The sequence below is a fragment of the Myotis myotis genome, unplaced genomic scaffold, assembly GCF_014108235.1.
Source record: "Myotis myotis isolate mMyoMyo1 unplaced genomic scaffold, mMyoMyo1.p scaffold_m19_p_4, whole genome shotgun sequence".
In the NCBI taxonomy this organism is placed as follows: Eukaryota; Metazoa; Chordata; class Mammalia; order Chiroptera; family Vespertilionidae; genus Myotis; species Myotis myotis.
This window is the reverse complement of record NW_023416346.1, coordinates 53,700,837-53,722,648: the sequence shown is the minus strand read 5'-3', so window position 1 is coordinate 53,722,648 and position 21,812 is coordinate 53,700,837. Positions and strand designations below refer to the sequence as shown.

At 43.9% G+C, this 21,812-nt stretch overlaps 1 protein-coding gene across 3 annotated transcripts in view; it reads left to right on the top strand.

The window, feature by feature from the left end:
• Window positions 1-21,812, top strand: part of FRMPD3 (FERM and PDZ domain containing 3) — a 113,558-nt gene that overhangs the window by 67,992 nt on the left and 23,754 nt on the right. For 2 of the 3 annotated variants that reach the window (XM_036305752.1, XM_036305753.1), the window contains 6 exons: window positions 1,138-1,257; window positions 6,753-6,889; window positions 7,415-7,541; window positions 9,631-9,720; window positions 11,428-11,607; window positions 19,416-19,560. In XM_036305752.1, coding sequence (XP_036161645.1) covers window positions 1,138-1,257; window positions 6,753-6,889; window positions 7,415-7,541; window positions 9,631-9,720; window positions 11,428-11,607; window positions 19,416-19,560 — 799 coding nt within the window. Of the gene's footprint in view, window positions 1-1,137; window positions 1,345-6,752; window positions 6,890-7,414; window positions 7,542-9,630; window positions 9,721-11,427; window positions 11,608-19,415; window positions 19,561-21,812 lie in introns of those variants that run through there. The other variant, XM_036305754.1, reaches the window with a different exon arrangement.

The window sequence follows — 21,812 nt, the reverse complement described above, 5'->3', positions numbered from 1 at the left end:
TCCCCTGGAAGCAGTGCCTGCTAGACTTTTCTGCCTCCAAGAGGAAACTTGACCTTCACACGAAGACTGTAATGAAGGGATCAGCCAATGGACTCTAGTGAGGCCAGTGAGGCCAGGACAAGTGTGGGATGGGAATGGGCTGAATGGGGCCAAGAATGGGCAGTATGTCACCCACGTCAACTTCCAAAGCAGAGTAGGAGAAAGCGTCTTATCATCTTAGCCTTTGCCATATGAAAAAGGTTGCGGAAATCCAGGATGGTTGCATAGTATTTCACCAACAGTAAAGCACCAGGAAGAGCCAAAGAGGCAACCAGGGCCAATCAATATTCCCAGAGAGGGAAGGAAGGAGTTGGAGAGGAACGATTGGGAAGAAATGGAAATGAAATAAAAGCCAAAATTAGACACAAAAAATGGAAAGATTTTGGAAAGGAAAATTCTTCAAGTTTAGTTCTCAGTCAAATGCAATCCAGGGATTCACAGGTTCCCACCTATGAAGGGAAGGTTGTGAGTGTTCTGTTTGGAGATAGGCCTAAACGCCTCCCCACCCCTCCAGAGGTCTTTTGAATCCAATTGGTCTCTTGTTCCAAATGGGATTTTTAACATTTTTTATTGAAAAAACAACAACAAAAAAACACCTCTCAAATATACAAGAATAAAGGGGATTGTAGAGGGACCCCTTCATTACCCAATGCCAGTTCCAGCAATTACTGATATATATTTCCCACTTGTTTCATCTATACCTCCAAATGGGATTTTAAATCTTTGATTTAGCTTCTAATCAGCAACTTACTCTGTTTGAGGCCAGGCCCTTCTGCATTAACCCCACAGCAAGAAAAGAGAGAAATTCCCAGGAGCCCTCTCTTCCTACCCAGTATCTGGGGCCCTAGACCCAATTGTTGATAAAAGTCACGTTCTGGCTAAGTGATTCAAAAATTCTAGTCACTTGGGTCAGAAGGGCAGAAAAGACTTGGCTCCTCATCACTTTTCTCTAAGGGTAATTGGAATTGGTCAGCTGGGAGGCAGCACGCTTGCTCTGCCCCAAGCCCCCACCTTGAGGAACCACCAAGCTGGCTCCTAGCAGCATAGCTATTGATTCCCAGATCTCTTTGCCTCCCACTTCTTATCCCTTGGATGCAGGTGGTACAGCGGACACACTATCATGGAATGAAATGCCTCTTCCGAATAAGCTTCTTTCCCAAAGACCCTGTGGAGCTACTGCATCGGGATCCTGCTGCTTTTGAGTACCTGTACATCCAGGTAGAGTCTGATTGGGGACACACAGACAGACAGAACAATGGACAAAAAAGCAGGCAGGATGTTCTGCCATCACAATGAAGTCGCTATGTAAGTTTTTCCAACCTCCAGGTAGCTCTGAAGGCCCTTTCCTTTTCTGCTACCATCAGAGGCCATGGCCAAGTTGATTAGCCTGGTAACCTGAGCTGTCTGTGGTTCAAAGTCCTGTCTGTTTAGACAGGTCTCATCAATTTTCAGGAGCAAGCAATACCAATAACTCTGGCACCATAAAAGAATCCCAAGATTTAACCAGCCCATTTGGGTAACAGGAGTTCCCAACTTGTAGTACCTAGCTCCAGTAAGGAGGTAATTCCCAACCCAGTTCATCCAGAGACATTTGCTAAGCACTAGGCCAGGCCCTGTGCTCAATGTTGCTAATCCAGGTGAACAAAGAAATGTCTGACTCTCTAGACCTCATAGATACGTGCACAAATAAATATAAGACAGTGCATTGTCAGTAGCGACATCCAGGAAGCATTTTGCCAACTCTCCATGGGAAGGGGATAGTGAAGGCTTCGCAGAGGAAGTGATGCATGCATGCTCTTAGCCTTGAAGGATTAATGGATGTTTGCTGTGTGCAGAGATTGAGTGGAGGGGGCACATTCTATGCAAAGGGACTTGCATCTGCCAAGGGTTGGTGGCATAAAACAACACAGCATGATGTGAAAGCTGAGAGTAATTTATTATGGCTGGAGTACAGAATGTGAGGTAAGGAGTGATAAGAAATGAAATGGGAGAGACGGGAAGCAGATGGTGAAGGGCTTGATAGGTCATGGCAAGCACAGGCTTTAAAATTATTTAGGGCAATGGTTCTCAAAGTGTGGTCCCTGGACCAGCAACAGCAGCATTAACCAGGAACTTGTTGGAAATGCAAATTCTTGAGCCCTACCCTATTCCTAATGAATCAGAAAATCTGGTGTTTGAGCCCAGCAACCTGTGTTGTTGTTGTTTTTTAAAATATATTTTTACTAGAGGCCCAGTGCACGGATTCATGCACTGGTAGGGCCCCTCGGCCATGCCACTCCCACTCATCCCATCCCCACTGCACCTGCCACTGCCATGGTCCCAGCCCAGATGGGGGAAGGGTGTGCAGAAGGAGTGTCTGCAGGAGAGGCTCACTCTGCCGCAGTGACACTCGCCAGCCATGAGCCAGGCATCTGGAACCCATTGGTCAGCTTAGCAGCGCTCCCGCTATGGGAGCACACTGACCACTAGGGGGCAGCTCCTGTGTTGAGTGTCTGCCCCCTGGTGGTCAGTGCATGTCATAGCTACTGGTCAAGAGGTCAAGTGGTCGACCAGTTGACCGGTCGCTTAGGCTTTTATATATATAGATTGATTCAGAGAGGATATGGACTTTGTGATGATATGGACTTTGTGATGATATGGACTTCAGCTATATTTTTCCTTTTAAAAATCTTAAGATTATTTTAAAATTTTATTTTTTAGTTGTAGTTGACATACGATATATTAGTTTCAGGTGTACAACATACACCTGAATAGACCTTTCGAAGTGATCACCCTGATAAGTCTAGTACTCACCTGGCACCATACATAGTTATTACAATAGTATTATTGACTATATTAATTATTTTTATACTAGAGGTCTAGTGCACGAAATTCGTGCACTCGGGGTTCGGGGGGTCCTTCAGCCCGGCCTGTGACCTCTCACAGTCCGGGAGCCCTTGGGGAATGTCTGACTGATGGGGGAAGCGGGCCTAAGCCATCAGTCAGACATCCTTAGCACTGCCACAGAGGTGGGAGAGCCTCCTGCCACTGCCGCTGCACTTGCCAGCCATGAGCCCAGCTTCTGGCTGAGCACCAATCCCCCTGTGGGAGTGCACTGACCACCAGGGGGCAGCTCCTACATTGAGCATCTGCCCCCTGGTGGTCAGTGCGCATCATAGTGACCAGTTGTTCTGCCATTCGGTCAATTTGCATATTTGCCTCTTATTATATAAGACTAGAGGCCCGGTGCATGAAAATTCATGCACTCAGGGGGTCCCTCAGCCCAGTCTGTGCCCTCTAGCAGTCCAGGACCCCTTGGGGGTTGTCCACCTGCCAGCTTAGGCCCTCTCCCCAGGGGGATTGGGCCTAAGCTGGCAGTCAGACATCCCTCTGGCAGCCCAAGAGCCCTCAGGGAATGTTGGACTTCAGGCTAAGCTGCAGTTGGACATCCTTAGTGCTGCCAAGGAGGCAGGAAAGGCTCCTGCCACCCACTGCTGCACTCACAGCCCTCAGCCCGGCTTGTGGAAGCACACTGACCACCAGGGGTCAGCTCCTGCATTGAGCATCTGCCCCCTGGTGGTTAGTGCATGTCATAGCGACCAGTCGTTCTTCCATTAGGGTCAATTTGCATATTACCCTTTTATTATATAGGATATGGAACAGTTTTATTGAGGTCTAATTGACACATAAAAAACTGCACATATTTAAAATGTACAATTTGATAAGTTTTGACATATTTTTATACTCATGAAACCATCACCACAGTCAAGACACTGAACACATCCATCATCCCCAAATTTTTCCTCAGGCTTCCTTGTAATTCATCCCCCCCCTCCCCCATCTCTAGGCAACAGCTGAACTGCTTTCTGTCAATATAGATTAGTTTGCATTTTCTAGAGTTTTATATAAATGAAATTGTACAGTATGTACACTTATTTTGGTCTGGCTTCTTTTACTCAGCATAGTGATTTTGAGATCCACCCATGTCATTGTGTGTATAAGTACTTCATTCCTTTTTATTGTTGAGTAGAGTAGTATTCCACAATATGGATGTACCAAAATTTGAAATTGTTTTTATTTATTGATTTTTTTTTTTAGAGAGTGAGTAAAGGAGAAAAGTATCAACTTGTTTCACTTATTTATGCATTCATTGGTTGATTATTTTTTAAAAAATATTTTTATTGATTTCAGAGAGGAAGGGAGAGGGAGAGAAAGATAGAAACATCAATGATGAGAGAATCATTGATTGGCTGCCTCATGCATGCCCCACACTGGGGATCGAGCCTGCAACCTGGGCATATGCCCTGACCAGGAATCGAACCATGACCTCCTGGTTCATAGGTCAATGCTGAACCACTGAGCCATGCCGGCTGTGCCCATTGGTTGATTCTTGTATGTGCCCTGACCAGGGATTGAACCTGCAACCTTGGTGTATGGGGATGATGCTCTAACCAACTGAGCTACCTGGCCAGAGCTAGATGTACCAGAATTTATCAGTTTACCTGCTGATGGATATTTGGGTTATTTTAAGATTTTGGCTATGACTGAACAAAAGATTCTATGTATATTCATGTACAAGTCTTTATATGACATAAACTTTCTTTTCCTTTGGGATGGAATGATTTGATCATATGGTAGATCTACCTTTCTTTAACTTGTCTAAAAAATTCCAATACTGTTTTCCAAAGTACCATTTCAGATACCCATCAGCCATGTATGAGACTCCCAGTTTCTCCACATCCTCATCAGCACTTGATCTTGTCAGTATTTTTATTTTATTTTAGTCATTCTAATAGCATGCAGTGGTATTTCATTGTGGTTTTCATTTGCATTTTAACAATGACTAATGATTTTAAACATATTTTCATGTGACTGTTTGCCATCCTGCATCTTTTAGTGAAGTATCTGTTCAAATCTTTTTCCTACTTTTTTATTGGGATTGTTTGTTTTCTTGTTATCAAATTTTGAGAGTTATTTATGTATTCTGAATACAAGTCCTTTGTTGGATATGCTATTTGCAGTTATTTTCTCCCAGTCTATGGCTTGTCTTTTCAGTCTCTAAACAATGTCTTTCACAGAGCAAAAGTTTGAATTTTGATGAAGTCCAATTTATCAGTTTATTCTTTTATGAATTGTGCTTGTGGTGTCCTATGTAAAAAATCTTTGCCTAACCCAAGGTCACAAAGATTTTCTCCTATTTCTTTCTAGATGTTTTATCATTTTAGATTTTTACATTTAGGTCTGTGATTCATTTTGAGTTAACTTTTGTATGTGGTACAAGGTACTAATCAAAGTTGGGGTTTTTTGCATATGGATATTTAGTTGTTTCATCTCTATTTGTTGAAAAGACTATCCTTTCTGTAGTGCAAAAGCCTTTGTACTTTTGTCAAAAATCAGTTGTCTTTATGTGTGTGGGTCTATTTCTGAGTGAGAATTGGAGTTCCTTCAATTCTATTTCATTGATATATCTGTTTATCTTTATGCCAATATCACACTCTTTTGGTTACTGTAGCTTTATAATAAATTTTAAAATCAGGTAGTTGTCCTCCAACTTTTTTCTTTTTCAAAGTTATTTTGACCATTCTAGGCCCTTCACATTTCCATGTGAATTTTACAATTTGCTTGTCAATTTCTACCAAAAACATGCCATGATTTTGATTGTGTTGAATCTATATATAGATTTAGGGGAGAATTTACATCTTAATAATATTGAGTCTTCAAACGCATGAATACAGAATATTTTTACATTTATTTATATCTTCTTTAATTCTTAGAAATGTTTTCTAGTTTTCAATGTACAGGGGGTTTTTTTCCACATATTTTGACAGATATATCCCTAGTTTTTTCATATTTTTGGTGCTTTGATAAATGTTTTTGAATTTTAATTTGAATTCTGATTGTCACAAGCATGTAGAAATGTAATTCATTTTTGTATATTAATATTATATCCTGCAACCCTGCTAATTTATTAGTTCTAGTAGTTGTTTTTTTTTTAGATTCTATTGGATTTTCTACATAGATGATCATTGATGAAGCATTCCTTTTCCACTTTCTCCTATGCTGTACCATGGCTCCCTAGTCCCTTAGCTCATCCTGGTTCCACCTCAACACAATGGGCAACTGGTCTAACCAGGGCTGAATCATTGATAGCTGGGACTCTGACCCTCAGGGTTTGGGAACTGTCATACCTTTGGCCAGTAGCTCTAGGGTAGCCCTTTTAGGATAGCATAAGGAAGGTTGACTCATCAGTGCTTTTGACCTTCAGACCCCACAGAACAGAATATCTGCCCCAACTCTGCAATCCATCTCTCACCCTGGGCTTCTGGGCCAGAGCCCTGTAGAGAGCCTATCCCAATATCTCTCTTCCTTTGTTTCCACCTGAGCTGGGGGGTGAGTACAGGCCCCTGAGAAAAGGCAGGGAAGATTTTGTAACAGGAGGAAAGAAAGGGAGTCTCACTTTTGCAGCAACCTAGATGTTCTGCTCACTTATACCAGTGTGTACATGCATCACTGAGAATAAAATTGTTCAATATCTGCTGAATGAAGTGAATAGTGTCTATGAGAGCCAAGCTTCCTCTGTTACTGCTTCCCCAAAGGCAGAATTTTCCTCTTCTTCTTGATCTAGGAAGCCTTCCTAACACTAGGATATTTTTCTGGGATAGAAGGGTATAGATGGGTGGGTAGGGAGGAAACATCTCCTTCAACTAATAGGTTTGAATTGCCCTCTCCCGTAGAGTCGGAACGATGTTATCCGAGAACGCTTTGGAATGGACCCCAAGCCAGAGATGCTTTTGGGCCTTGCTGCCCTCCACATCTATATCACTGTCTCAGCCACTCGACCTAGTCAGAAGATTTCTCTCAAGAATGTGGAGTGAGTTGTGCTGGGGCCCTTTGGGATGGGGTCCTGCTAAAGCTACGTAGGGAAAAGGTGCAAAGTTTGAGCTGTGCTTTGATTTTCAGGAATGGAAGTCTGCGGTATGAGTGAGAATTGGAGTTACTTACACCTAGATCATGATGTCCTTGAGCTACAGCTTCTACTAGAGAACTATGGCCAATGTTTTTCTCCTGCCCTCATCATCTTTCTCTTTTTCCCAGGCTTCATTCCTTCATCTCTGCCTCTCAGATTCAGTTTGTATTACCTGCTTCCTTTCTCTGTCTCACTTTGTCTCTTTCATTAATTTCTTTTTAAAGAATAGTTTATTGATTTTTAGAAAGAGAGGAAGGGAGAGGGAGAGAGACATCAATGTCAGAGGGCAACATAAATTGGCTGCCTCCTGCACGCCCCCTACGGAGGAATCGAACTAGCAACCTCCTGGTGCATGTGACAATGCCCAACCAGCTGAGCCACACTGGCCAGGACTCTCTCATTAATTTCTTACTTTTCTTTTGCTTTTAGGAAGGAGTGGGGCCTGGAACCGTTTCTCCCCCCCTCCCTCCTGCAGGGCATCAAAGAGAAGAACTTCCGGAAATCCCTTTCTCAGCAACTGAAGGCTCACCAAACACATCCTTCCAGTGGCACCAAGGTACCCAGAGTAGGCCATTGGGCACCCTGCTCAGGCATTAGTGGCCATGTGGGCTCCTGTGTGCTTTCCCAGCAGGTCTGGTCTTCTGGGGATCCTCTCCACTGTTTTCAACTTGGGCACTATACTGTTTAGCTGGATACGGAGGACAATTGCAGAGGCGGGTTTTCCCCAAGCCTGAGCTTCCCCCAGTGACAGCTCAGTGGTCAGTCACTGAGAAAGCCCAATGTCCTCAGAGCAAAGGGACCAAGTTGCAGGAGGAGAAAATTCTCATGTCATTTCACCCATTTAGTCAGTGTTGGTTGAGCATCTGCCATGTGGACAGCACTGGACCCTGAGTAGCACATGTTTTCCATGAAAGTAACTGCTCTTTCCCTTATTCAATTTCTAACTCATGGTCCTGGGACAGGGAATTTTAAGAGATAAAAGCCTAGCCTGATGAGATAAGGCATAACCTGGAGAATAGGTCACTGTGCAGCATGTTGAGGGCTCAGGTCACTGATCAGCATTCCTGAACTTTCTTGTATGCCCTCTGAGGAACTCCTACTGCCTGCTCCTTCAGCCTTGTGAGCCCTTATCTTTTTCTTCTTCTGTAGGCCCTTCGCAAGCTTCTGAAGCTCAGTCTGCTTGTGCCTAGGAGGCAGGAGTTGTGGTGAGAGGCACAGAAATGCAGATGTAGACACAGGACATAATCACTCCCATAGATTCCATCCATTCCAGATTCCTTGCATTACCAACTAGCTTCTCTTTTAAGATGCAAATTTCCCCAGAGAGTTAAGCCATCCCTACCTTGCTGTGCATATTTAATCACACCGTTTTCTTCCCAGTGGAGAACATCAGTGCTCTCAGCTGTCTCCTCAGCAAACATTTTTGAGGCTCACCAGTGCTTGGGCTGGAGATACAAAGTTGAAAAGGGCCTGGTTTCCACCCTCAAGTCAGGCACAGGCTAGTGAAGAAACACCACAGTCAGTCACAGCAAAGTGCAACAAGCGTGGGTACTCTGGAAATATGCAGAAGAAACACCCAGCCCAACCTGAGGAAGGTAGAAAAGGCCAGGAATTTGGTGCATTTGATGCCAGAGCTGGGTCTTGATGGATAGATAACAGTTTGTCTAAATGAGCTGGGGGAGAAAGATTTTCCAAGGCAGGGAGATCTGTCTATACAAAGCCCTTGGAACATGAGAGAGTGGTACATGGAAAGAAATGCAAATGATTCAGCATAAGCTAGGACAGAATTAAGGAACATGCCTGGGGGGTGGGGAGGAAATGGGGGCAAGAGAGGAGGATAGAGAGATTGGCAGGAGCCAATTCATGGAGGGTCTTGCGTGCTGTGGAAAGGGGTTATACTTTACCCTGTAGGCAGTAGAGAGCCATTGAAAGCTTTAAGCAGGCAACTGATGTGATTAATCTTATGTTTTAGGATGATCCCTATAAGCAGTGTGGAGGGGTTAAGGGAATGGAGTGTCAATACTGAAGGTAACCTGGCTGCCACCCTGACACAGGTCGGGGACATCAAGGCAATGACCATGGGGCTACAGAAGAGGGGTGGGTAGACAGGAGGTAGAATGAAGATAATTTCGTGACTGGTAGTAAGAGGATGAGGGAGGAGTCCAGTGTGACTCCCAGGGGATGCTGCCGTCACTGTTAGAGACTTTTATATGAGGAAATGCCAGAAAAAGAGCAGGCTTGTGACTTAGGTATACTCAGGATCAAAGGTCTTAGGGGGACCCCCAGTTGGGGATGGCCAGTATCTAGTGGTTATAGGAGATCTCATGAGAGAGGTATAGATGAGGTGGGGTCTCACAGTTGGGGGAAGATATTGGAATTAACCCAAGAGCAAAATGAGTAAGCTGGATTCTTAAGGAATGAGGACCAGGAGGAAAAAGAGTGTTTAGGAAGGGAGAGGGGATGCTAGAGGTAAGACCCCATATGATCGGGAACCTTTCTGCAGTTTCTCTGGGGATCTCCTCACACTACCATAGGGTATCTTGCTGACGTTCCTGTCGTAAGATATTGACATTCTTTCCTGAGAATACAGGTTTGCTTTTGTGTGTCTCAAGTTCCTCATGTTTCTGGGTGTTTTGTTTCTACAGGGCTCCACAATTCAGGCAAAGCTCCAGTATCTTCGAATTCTGAATGAACTTCCAACCTTCACTGGTGTTTTGTTCAACACTGTGGGCCTGGTCAGTGAGGGTAGCGAGACTGGGTGGGAGGGAGCCCTCTGTGGGCACTGCCCTTGGGTGGAGGGCAGTAGAACATTAAAGCTTTAGAATGTCATTATGTCTCAGCAAATATTTCTAAATATCTTCCCTCCTCTCCCTCCTCCCTCTCCTCTTCCATGGTGCTCTGGTTCCTCCTCTGGTAAAATGGTAAAGTAAGAGGTGATTTTCATTTTCAGCATCCCTCATTGACCCTTTTGTGTCCCCTTTCCTCAATTTCAGAAGGTGGCAAACTATTTCCATAGTAAATATTTCAGGCTTTGCAGTCAGGCTATGCACATGTCACAGATACTCAGCTCTGCCATTGTAGCATGAAAGCAACCATAGGCAATGCATAAGCAAATGAGCATAGCTGTGTTCTAGTATATTTATTTATGGACACTGAAATTTGAATTTTATGTAATTTTCACATGTCACAAAATGTGGCTCTTTTGAATTTTTTCCAACCATTTAAAAATGTAAAAACCATTCTAAAAACTGGTGGTGGGCCAGATTTGCCCTGTGAGCCAGAGTTTGCTGACCCACGCTCTGTTTCATTACTCTTCCTTATATACCTGAAGCCCCCCACTCAAGGCTTCCTGAATCAGTATGCTTTCCCCTGTATACCCAAGGCCTTCACTGCAGCAACACCTGTCTCTGGAGGGGGAGGGACTGCTGGTCACCCAAGAATGTGCCCCAGGCTAGTTTACCTAGTGAGCTACAGAAAGGAAATTCAAATCATCTTGCTGTCTCCAGGTGCTTGTCCTGCTCTGGGGAACACATTGTCTTGCACATGGGGCACACCAGTGGAAAGCTGCTTATCATCAAAGTATCTACAGCAGATGGAAGAGGTTCATCGGGGTGATGCTAATACCAGGGAATGGACCCGCAAAGGGCTCAGGCTTGATGGTGCCAAGGAGCCTGTCAGGAACACTTATGTGAATTCAGCCCATCAGGCACAGAAGTAACCATTTACATACTGGGATTTGAGGATCACTGAAAGCCCACTGCCCCTTCCCTCCACCTTAACCCCCACACCCCTGCCACTGCTAAAATTCTTATAGGCCATCCCTTTGGGTTAAAACTGCTGTAGTGCCTATTAAAGGGCAAATATCTTCTTAGGGAGAGAGACCCCACCCCCACCCCAATCAACCCTTAACACCTTAGACCAGAGTTATTTCTTTGTCTTTTTAGGTTTTGGCAACTAATAAGAAGTGAGAGTTTGAGTTGCCCTTGGTTGGAGTTGTGGGGTGGGAGTGGGGTAGGGGAGGTTAAAGACCAAACAGGATGCTCTCTGTTCAGGCAGAGTGCCAGATGGATGCCTTGAGTGGCCTGCAGCGACAAATGGAAAGTCTGTGGGGCTTGATAGGAAGAGGGTGCTATGAAAGCACCAGAAAAAAAACTTCACCTACTTCATGATTTTGCTAGAGCCACCCTGCTGCTGCCCAACCTATTGCTGAGCCTAAGGTGCCCATTTGGACCGATGATCTAGGCCCTGCCCTGAAAACAGGAGCATCCCAGATCATTTTCCCCTCAAGATTGTCCTCCCACCCTGGCACTGAGCCCCAAATGCTTCCAGACTTCCCAGCAGAACCGGCCCAATGCTTGTTTTCTATTTCCTCCTCCTGTCTCCTCTTCCCACCACCTCTTCCTTTCTTTCTGTGAATGCTGCCCACGACATTTGGGCACCAGGATGAAAAGCAATCAGCCACCACTCTCCTGGTGGGACCCCGGCACGGTATCAGCCATGTTATTGACCTCAAAACCAACCTTACCACTGTGCTGTCCGAGTTCAGCAAGATCAGCAAGATCCAGCTGTTCCGGGAGAACCAAGGTGTGGCCCGAGTGGAGACCAGCATCCTGGATGCCAAGGTAAGTCTGGCTTTGGGGACGACTTCTCCCCAGGAACAGGCCTTGGGAACACAGGAAGAAGTAACCTTGAGAAAGAGAATTTAAGCCTGTCAGGTGAAGTTCAGGTATTCAGAAGTGGCTCAGAACCTGAGTCCATTTGGGCTATCTTCTTTGCCCTTCTCAACCCTGTGGGACATACTATTTTTTCTTATAAGAGGAAGTTTATTTAGAAAGTAAAAAAAAAAGTCACAGAGGTAGAAGAAGTGAGCTGTAGAAGAAATGGGCTCAGGAAACAAGTTATAGAGGAAAAAAAAAAAGGGCCCTTAGAGCTTAGGAGAAAGATAGAGACAAGGACAATGTGCCCGGGGGAAGTGGGTGGGGGGAAAGGCGCCAGTGCATTCCATAGAGAGAGCCACTGGGACATGCTATTGTGACCACATACTGTATTAAGGTTAGCCAGTGCTAGAGAAAGCTAGGGAGTGTCCAATCAACCCATAAGAGGTCTTTTGCAGAAGGCAGAGGAACTGGAGAATTTGGAGCTACCTCCAGGCCATCACTTCCCAATCTTGTGTCATAGCACCCATAGGAAACTACATTCATTTAGAATATTAGGGTAAATGGAGCCCAGAGACTCTAGCCACCCTAAGCTCTGTCTGGCTGTCCCAAAGGCTGAAAGGATATGTGTACACCAGTTGGGAAGCCCTGCTATAGGCACACACACACTTGGAATCATGGAGGAGGGGATGTCTGAGTATGTAGACAGAACTAAGGGGCCCTGGGGAGACAGCAGGTAGAGCCTGGTCCCCATTTCACCTCCCTGAGTCCACCTCTTCCAGAACTTTAGAACTTTTCCCATAGATGAGCTCATTCAGAGTACCAAGCAGCTGTTGCCTGTGCAAAGGCAGGCAGCCTTGGTCAGCCACATCTTCCATGGCGTTCCCTGCCTGCCAGCTGGTGAAAGCTATTAAGGAAGGGGCAACTTTTCTTTCTTTAAGGATTTCCCAGGAGATGCTGTTAGCAGATTAAGAGGTGAAATGTTTGCTGTTTCAAAACAGCAAATTATTTTTTTGTCTTTGTGAAACCCAGAAAGCTTTGGTATGTTAATTTTTTCACCTGTGATTCACAGGAACACCATTGAGTTAGGAACCTGCCTGGAGCTAATATTTAATTGGCTTGTGGCCACTTCCTCAAGCAATGATTGCTGTTCCCCTCAGATTATGTTAAGTAAAAAGCCAAATGAGCAGGTAGGGAAGGGGAAGGAGAGACTAGACATGCAGGGGAGATGTGACTTCCTGAGAAATAAAAATGGTTTAAAACAGAGAAACAGCTTTCCAGCAGAATCTTCTTTGTTTTACAAGTGATTCTCAATATTGGCTGCACAATGTAATTTTTTTGAGAGCTTTAAAAAATACTGATGCCTGGGTCCTACTACCAGAGATTGTGGTTTAATTGATTGGAGTGCAGCCTGGGCATCAGGATTTATTTATTTTTCAGTTCCCTGGGTGATTCTTTAGTATAGCCAGGTTTGAGAAACACTCACCTCTGGGTCCAGAGCTCTGGAGGAACCAGGCCAAGCAGGGTCGGTGGGGTATTGCCTGGGTGTAAAGCACTAGTCTCATTTATAGGAGCGATCTAGCCACAGTTGTGTGCATGAAGGCTGCCTTGGAGGGGCTACACTTTTATAGGGGAGGCCTAAACCCACAAAGACACATACCCTACTTTAATAAGGCAACAACAGAGCTTCCATAGAGCTTTGGAATCATACAGACCAGGTTCAGATCCCAGGTGCACCACTTCCTAGCTGTGTAGACTTGAAAAAGTATCTTGACCTCTCTGAGCACTGATTTCCTCAACTGCAAAATGGAGTGCCTAACTCAAAAGATTGTATTCAGGATTAAATGAGAAAATGTGTATAAAATGTCTTAGAACACTGCCTGACACATTATAAGTCCTCAACAAGTGAGACCTAGTATTTTTTTTTTAAAAGCAAAACATCACTAAATAAAAGTTAAAATCAAGTAATTTTGTAGACAAGAATAGCGTGGAACAAAAGAACAGGAAGTGGTTAACAGAACTGGCTTTTCACAAGAGAGTGTTTTAAGCTGGATCTTGAAGTGACAGGCATGGATTAGCAGAGAGAAGTGGGATGTATTCACAGGCAGAGAGCAAGCACGGAAATAAGTAAGACATATGTGCAGGTCGATAAGCATAGTTACTTGGCGGGAGAGGAGACTAAAGAGAAAAGAGATTGAAGAGATTGGGGATGGGCAGAATAAGCCGGTTATAAGCTTTGAAGGCCGGTCTGAGAAATTTAGATTCAATGTGATAGAATAATGGGAATCCACTGTAGGACCTGGAGCAGAGGAGTGATAGAATGAAAACTGATTTGGACTAGTTTGCCTAATGGATGGAAGCAAGGCTAATGTGAAACCAGGGAGGCAAGAAGGGGATTATGATGCTAGTGCAGGATTGAAGTGATAAAGGCAGGGCCTGAGCTGGAGGGACAGCAGTGGTAATGAAAAAGAAAGAGTGAGTGGGAAATGTGTAGAATCGTTAAGAGTGTGCATGCATGTCCCCACACACTTCCTGTCTTGCACACACAAAGCACACATTTTATTATACCTAACAGTTATCACCTACTTCATGTAGCCCAATTGCACTGAAGAATGGTGCTATGCGTGCACACAGAGTGTCCACATCATGGTGGGTAAAGAGGTGAAGGACTACATTAGGAGATAAATGGAAGGTCTTCTTGGTGAATTGAAGGGGCTAGGTTGCACTTTGCTGGAAACAATGAATGGTTAGGTAGATGATGAGACCATCAGGTGGCAGATAGTTCAGGTATGTCCTACTTTAAGCAACAGATCAAATGTATATGAAAAACCAGAGGAGGATTATCCACTTTACATTAAAATGTTTCTACTTTGTAAAAAGATTCATCATGTGCAGTAGGCAGAATAATGGCCATCCAAAGATGCCCATGCCCTAATCCCCAGAACCTTTGAATATGTTATGTTATATGGCAGGGAGTAATTAATATTGCTGATGGAAGTAAGATTGCTAATCAGCTGTCCTTAAAAGAGGGATATTAGCTTGAATTACCCAGATGGACCCAGTGTAATCACAAGGGTCCTTGTAAGCGAAAGAGGGAGGCAGAATAGAAAGTCCGTGATGTGATATGAGAAGGACTCAGTCCAATCTTGCTGGCCTTGAAGATGGAGGAAGGGGCCATGAGCCAAGGAGTGGGGTGGCCTCTAGAATCTAGAAAAGGAAAGAAAACCCATTCTCCCCTAGAGCCTCCAGAAGGCAGAAGTGATGCGGCCCTGCCTACCCTTTATTTTAGCCCCGTAAGACTCGATCTCCAGAACTGTATGAAAATAAATGTGTAGCTTTTAAGCCACTAAATTTGTGCTTAAAGGCTACACAGAGGCAACAGGAAATTAATATATTGTGAGATTCCTTCAAGGAAGAAGCTGTCATACACTGCACTAAAGATATGATTTGAGGCTTTGGCTGATGACACTCAGTTAGTGTCATCCCGATGAGCCAAGGTTGGGGTTCCATCCTCTGTCAGGGCACATACAAGAATCAACCAATGAATGCATAAGCAAGTGGAACAACAAATCAATGCTTCTCTCTCTAAAAAAAAGCTATAATTTTATTGATAAATGTTACGTTCACACCCAATTTTTGTTACATAAAACCAGATGCATGTAATCAGAGATGTCTGCTGTGTGCATCACTATTTTACAAGTCAGTGCCCTATGAAATAGACAGGATGGTATTTATACCTTTCACAGATAAATTGGCAGAGGTAAGATCCATGATATAGTGGAGGAAGGAAAAAGGGAAGATTGAGGGAGAGAAAAAGATTCAGATTTCCATTTGACAGTCATTTAATATGAACTTTCATCACCATTTATTTATCCCTATTTATCCTCTTCTACCTCCCCAAGGGAATATAGATTTTTAAAACTTCCCAGGTAATTCTGATATGCATCTGGCCTAAGAACCACTGCCTTAAAGTGATATTCTTACTTGTCCCCAAATTGACTGGCTATGCCCAATTCACATTTCCCAGTGTTGTGGAGGCAAGAACCCAAATATACTGGTCCCCTGGGACTCAAGGACCATCATCTTGTACCCTTGCCCCTCAAGGCCCCTGAATTCCCACCCTTTTCCTGTTTTTCAGGATGCTAGGGTGTTCTGAGGCTACCCCAGGACCAGTCCTCTCCCTAGTTGGCAATCCAAAATGCTGGGAAAGAGATAAGGCTGGAGCATGTAAAACTAATCCCCACTGTACCTTCTCTTGTTTGCCCATGCCTCCAACTCCATTCTCCCTTTCTCCTTCTCCATGTGAAGATGACCTGGGCATATTTTTAGTTACCGTTTCACTCAGCTTACTTGCTCTTAGTGAAGTATATTTGAGGTAGTATGCAAATGTCTTTCTCCAAGAGACAGCAGTCTAGAATTGAGATAGCACTGGGCCATTCCCATGCCCCATTACACAGAAACACACAAAGGGGGAAAAGAATCCATTAAAGGAATGTCCCAAGGGATCTCTTGTGACCCAATGTGTCTCCTATTCTCGTGTTGGAGCTTTATTGCTCTAGTGCTTTCTATAGGGACAAGCATTATTAAACATCATGATCATTCAAATCCTATGTTTAAAAAAAAACACACTTGTTTTTCAAGGTTTCTAAGAAAACCTATCCAACCTGTTTGTTTGCCTTTGATTTGATTTTTACCTCTGCTGGCATCTGTGTTCCTTTTACAAGCTGCATTTGGCTCATGCTGGGGTCCAGTTGCCTGTGCAAGGATGCAGAGGAGGGGTTCCTGATGTGCTGTGCTGAGCCAGCTGGGGGTGTGCTTGATTCTGTGCACAGGATTTTGCTTGTGTGCTGCTTTACTACGGACATTGGGCTACATTTGGGTCAAGAAATAAGAGGGGGAACTGAAGTCAGACAGTTAAGTCAGTCAGCCAGTTAGTCACTTAGCCTCCCATCTGTCCATTAGCTAGCTGACCAGCCACCCGGCAGTTTAACTAGCCAGGATGTCAGGATATTAGGGTTTTAGGCATTCTTCCTGTCATGCAGCCACGCTTGTCAGCCAGGGCATCAGGAGGCCAAACTGCCCTGAAGCCAGCTAGTCCATCAGTTTTTCTATCAGTCAGCCAGCCAGTCAGCCTATACTTTGGTCAAATGGTCCCTTATTCTATTTTTCAGCCAATGCCATTTCCTCAGAGAAACTCTCTCCAGCTTCTGCCACCAAATTAGTCACATGTGTGCACATTTGTACCCACACATTGATCCAGGACATTCTACGTTCTGATGGCTCTCTGTAATTTCCCTTTATAGTGCTTATCATACCTTGCAATTATATTCATTTCTGTGATTATTTCGTTTATGTCTTATTTTCTGCTAGATTATAAGTGCCACGAGGTCAGGAACTGTGTTGGCACTGTTCTGGGATGAGCGGCTGCATCTTGCAGTGGGGCCTGCTGTCTATGAGCCATTTAACCAGTGTGTAGCAGCTTGCTGTGTGGACAAAGTAGGGTACAGGAGCATCTCAGCCAGAGGGGCCAGCATAGGTTAAGTTATGAAGGGCTGCAAAAACATGGCAACTCTGGCAAATTGTAAATGATGTGTCATTGCTGGAGCATAAGACAAGGGGCTGTAATGGGAGGAGGGCACAGGCAGAGTTAGTGGGAGATACGCTTGAAGCTACAGGTTGGGTCTAGGATCCTGAAGGGCCTCATGTGACGATGGAAGGCAATGGGTTTTAGGTGATGAGCTATTTAAGATTTTAAGTGACAAGGAGAGTCATATTTTAGAACATGACTTAGGTAGCAATATGGAGGTGAAGACTGAAGGCAGGGAGTTCAATCAGAAGACTATTGGAGAACCTGAGATGTGTCCCTACCTTTTCCATATCACAAAAAGTCACTATTTGTATGGCACACTGGGATAAACAGATGAGGCAGCTTGTGGCCAGAGGCAACAGGACCCAGAGGCTGAGGGGCTCAGGATCTCAGTACACTTGTCACCCATTCACACATACCTCCAGAAGTTTTGGTCTTAGAGGAAGATGATGAAAGCCTGAATAAAGCAGTAGCAGAAGGGATGACCATGATGTCTGTGATAGCTCCTGAGGCAAACCTAGTGAATCTTGGGCCCTCATAGTAATGGTGGTAGCAGCTATTCACACCCAAACCTCTGTGTATCCTTCTGCCATTGGTGACAAGGAGTGAGACACAAAGCGATATCTCACTCCCCTCTCTGTTTTATTCCTCTTCTGTCTCTACTTTGTTATACACAAAGTTAACCATTCTGTTGTGACTATGAAACATCCATTAACTGGAGGTACAAACATCCCCTCTGCCCCTTCCTACTAACGACCCAAAGGAACCATTGTTCCCTGGGGACAGGCCATTCCTTTTCTTGCTGATGGTATTGCATAGGAACATCACCAGCTCATTGCCTAAGGGGCAGAATCCAAATGCCTTATTGTGGTTTGCATTGTAATTGCATGGATTGCGTGTGGAGGTTGTGCAAGAAGAGCTGGCCAAAGAGGGAAATGGACATGTCAGAGATTACTGAACCAGAGCACAATATCACCTCATGGAAACAGAAGCCAGGAGGAGAATTTCCAAAGGAGAAGGCGATTACTGTTGGCAAATGAAACAAGCAGAAAAAGATGTCAAAATGAGTATAAACAATTGTATTTAGCTGAAAAGAAGCTTCACCCATAGATCAGGTGGCAAACTAAGGCCCATGACCCAAACCTGACCCACTGCCTATATCTGTAAATAAAGTTTTCTTAGAACACCATCACAGCCGTTTGTATTGCTTATAGTTAACTATGGCCATTCTCACACTACAATGGCAGGGTTGTTGCAACAGAGTTTGTATGGCTAACAAGGCTTAAAATATTTACTATCTAGCCCTTATAGTAAAGGGTTGTCTATATGAACTACAAAATATTCAACTCAAGCTATGTGTTGGGATTCTGGGAGATAGAAAAGAAAGCTGGTGCAACTTTAACTTAAAAGCTGAGCTGGTCATATGTAAAACTTTAGACAATATTAAAAAAAATAAAACATTTTAGAAAAGTTGGAATACTGAAGTCCTACTCTTGAAGTTGGTACTGCACATTAATATATTAAAGGATCTGATAATTTCCATAAGTACAATTATCTATATAGTGTTATTTAACCCAGGGTTTCACTCATGTATTTGCTCAAGGAATTATTTTAAGGAGCACCAATTAACATCTTGAGAACACTTTGGGAAACCAAGGGAAAAGGGGAGAACATGAAGGTCTGAACAGGGTTGCAGACCAGAAAGACCATGACCTGGAAGGACTTGATTGCACGGAATGTCCATGTCCAGGAGCTGTTCTGGGTATTGTATGTGGTTATAGAGATGAGTTGTGCATTCAAGGAAATTCTCATAAAGGATATTCCCCTCACCTCCTAGGTTTACCCCAGCTTTCCCAGCTAGCCTGAACATCTGCTGAGCCCTGACAACCCCAATAAAAGCCACACAACAGTCACATGATGTTTAATCATTTCAGTCTTTTTCAGTAAAAGTGGTCCATTAAATGTGTAATTAAGGTTGATTTAGTTTTGATACATGGGTAAGAGTTTACTATAAATTAACTCTCAAATCAGAAGAAATCATTTGTCAGGACATATGCCTCAATTTTTGGTTCAGAAACTATGGTTCCCATAACCATGCAAATTATCTTTTCTATACGATCATTCTCCAGGAATTGAACCTGTTTTCCTCCTTCCCGTGTCCTCATGTTTCTTCCTGTCTCTCCCCCAGCCTCTGGTGCTGTTGATGGAGTGGCCCGAAGCCACCAATTTTGCCTGCCTGATTGCAGGGTACTGCCGCCTCCTGATGGATTCCAGGAAGATGGTTTTCACCAGGCCCACAAACCAGCCTCTTCCACCTCCAATGATCAAGGCAGGTAGGGCTCAGCCTCGATTTTTGGTGTAGTGGAAGTCCTTTGGACCCTGGAAACATGGGGGGAGGAGCTCCACTGCCTTAGTGCTCACCCCATTCTGCCAGGACCTGATTTACCAGGAGCTGATGCTGTACCACTGTGTCCTACTTGGCACAAGCCAGTTGAAAAGACAGCTGGCTTTCTGATGGGCTTGTCCCACAAAGGATGCCTGTAATAGCACATTGTGATTGAGTCAGTGAACGGTTGTAAGATAAAAATAGCAAATAAGCAATAAATAGAGAACCAATTAAGAAATCTCATTGAATCTAAGGCAAAACTTTAGAGGTACATTGATCTAGGAGAGATGCATGGGTGTTCTAAATTTTTAAAAGTGGAAGCTGAAAATAAAGGTAAAATTTTCTTTTGTTCATAAGGCAGATGATAGCTGCCTGAAGTAAGAGGCCACAGAAGACTGGGGTAGGAAAGACTGTGCAAGCCCAGAGTATATATAGCCAGCAGGAATATTAGAGATTAGAGGGGTTGACCACTAAGAACAAAGTCAAGTGCAGCTCTCAAACAGCAAAGTGAAGTCACTCCTCAAAGCGGTCCTCATGATGGCACAATCAGAGCCCTTGGGAAAAATTAGCCCAATCCAGATACTGCCATCCCGAACCAAAATGGGAGGAGACCAAAGAACAGTCACTCCACATATTAGACCCAAGACTCACGTACATGCAATGTGTGCTCTTCTCACCCCAGCACCCAAACATCACAAGTAGAAGCTGAGATTTACTACCCAGTAGTTGCCCTCCTCACATGCTGAAGACTCTTCACCCAACTTGTTTTGCTGCTAAACTATTTCTTTTATCTTCAAGGTTGTCTTGCCTTGCAGCATGGTCACATCTGATCTAGATTGAGGAGTTTGAGAATAGAAGCTCATACCTGATGGATGACCCAGCACCCAGTGGGCTGTGTATCCACATAAACCCTCTCACCTCATTTTCTTCAAAATGAACATCACAGCAAACACATGTTTATACCTCATAACATTGTCCACAGGAATTAGAAGGCAATTCACCAAACACAGATTTGGGGAAAGATAGGGGGCCCCAAGGCATATGATATAGGCCACATAAAGAAGCAAAAGAGAGACACAGCTGATTCTCATAGCCACTTGGCCTGGAGGTCAAACCCTCCCTGGTATTAGCTACAACAATCAAGGTTTAACTATAAGACTGCGCACAAAGACCACTAGGGGGTGCACCAAGGAAGCATAACAAAATGCGGAGACAAAGAAACAGGACAAAATTGTCAATGGAAGATATAGAGTTCAGAACCACACTTTTAAGGTCTCTCAAGAACTGTTTAGAAGCCGCCGATAAACTTAATGAGATCTACAAGAAAACTAATGAGACCCTCGATGTTATGATGGGGAACCAACTAGAAATTAAGCATACACGGACTGAAATAACGAATATTATACAGACTCCCGACAGCAGACCAGAGGAGCGCAAGAATAAAGTCAATGATTTGAAATGCGAGGAAGCAAAAAACACCCAACCGGAGGGGCGGAATGAAAAAAGAATCCAAAAATGCGAGGATAGTGTAAGGAGCCTCTGGGACAGCTTCAAGCGTACCAACATCAGAATTATAGGGGTGCCAGAAGATGAGAGAGAGCAAGATATTGAAAACCTATTTGAAGAAATAATGACAGAAAACTTCCCCCACCTGGTGAAAGAAATGGACTTACAGGTCCAGGAAGCACGGAGAACCCCAAACAAAAGGAATCCAAAGAGGACCACACCAAGACACATCATAATTAAAATGCCAAGAGCAAAAGATAAAGAGAGAATCTTAAAAACAGCAAGAGAAAGAAACTCAGTTACCTACAAGGGAATACCCATACGACTGTCAGCTGATTTCTCAACAGAAACTTTGCAGGCCAGAAGGGAGTGGCAAGAAATATTCAAAGTGATGAATACCAAGAACCTACAACCAAGATTACTTTATCCAGCCAAGCTTTCATTCAGAATTGAAGGTCAGATAAAGAGCTTCACAGATAAGGAAAAGCTAAAGGAGTTCATCACCACCAAACCAGGATTATATGAAATGCTGAAAGGTATCCTTTAAGAAGAGGAAGAGGAAGAAAAAGGTAAAGATATAAATTATGAACAACAAATATGCATCTATCGACAAGTGAATCTAAGAATCAAGTGAATAGATAATCTGATGAACAGAAAAAAAAAAAAAGAAGCAAAAGAACTGACTTGGAATAT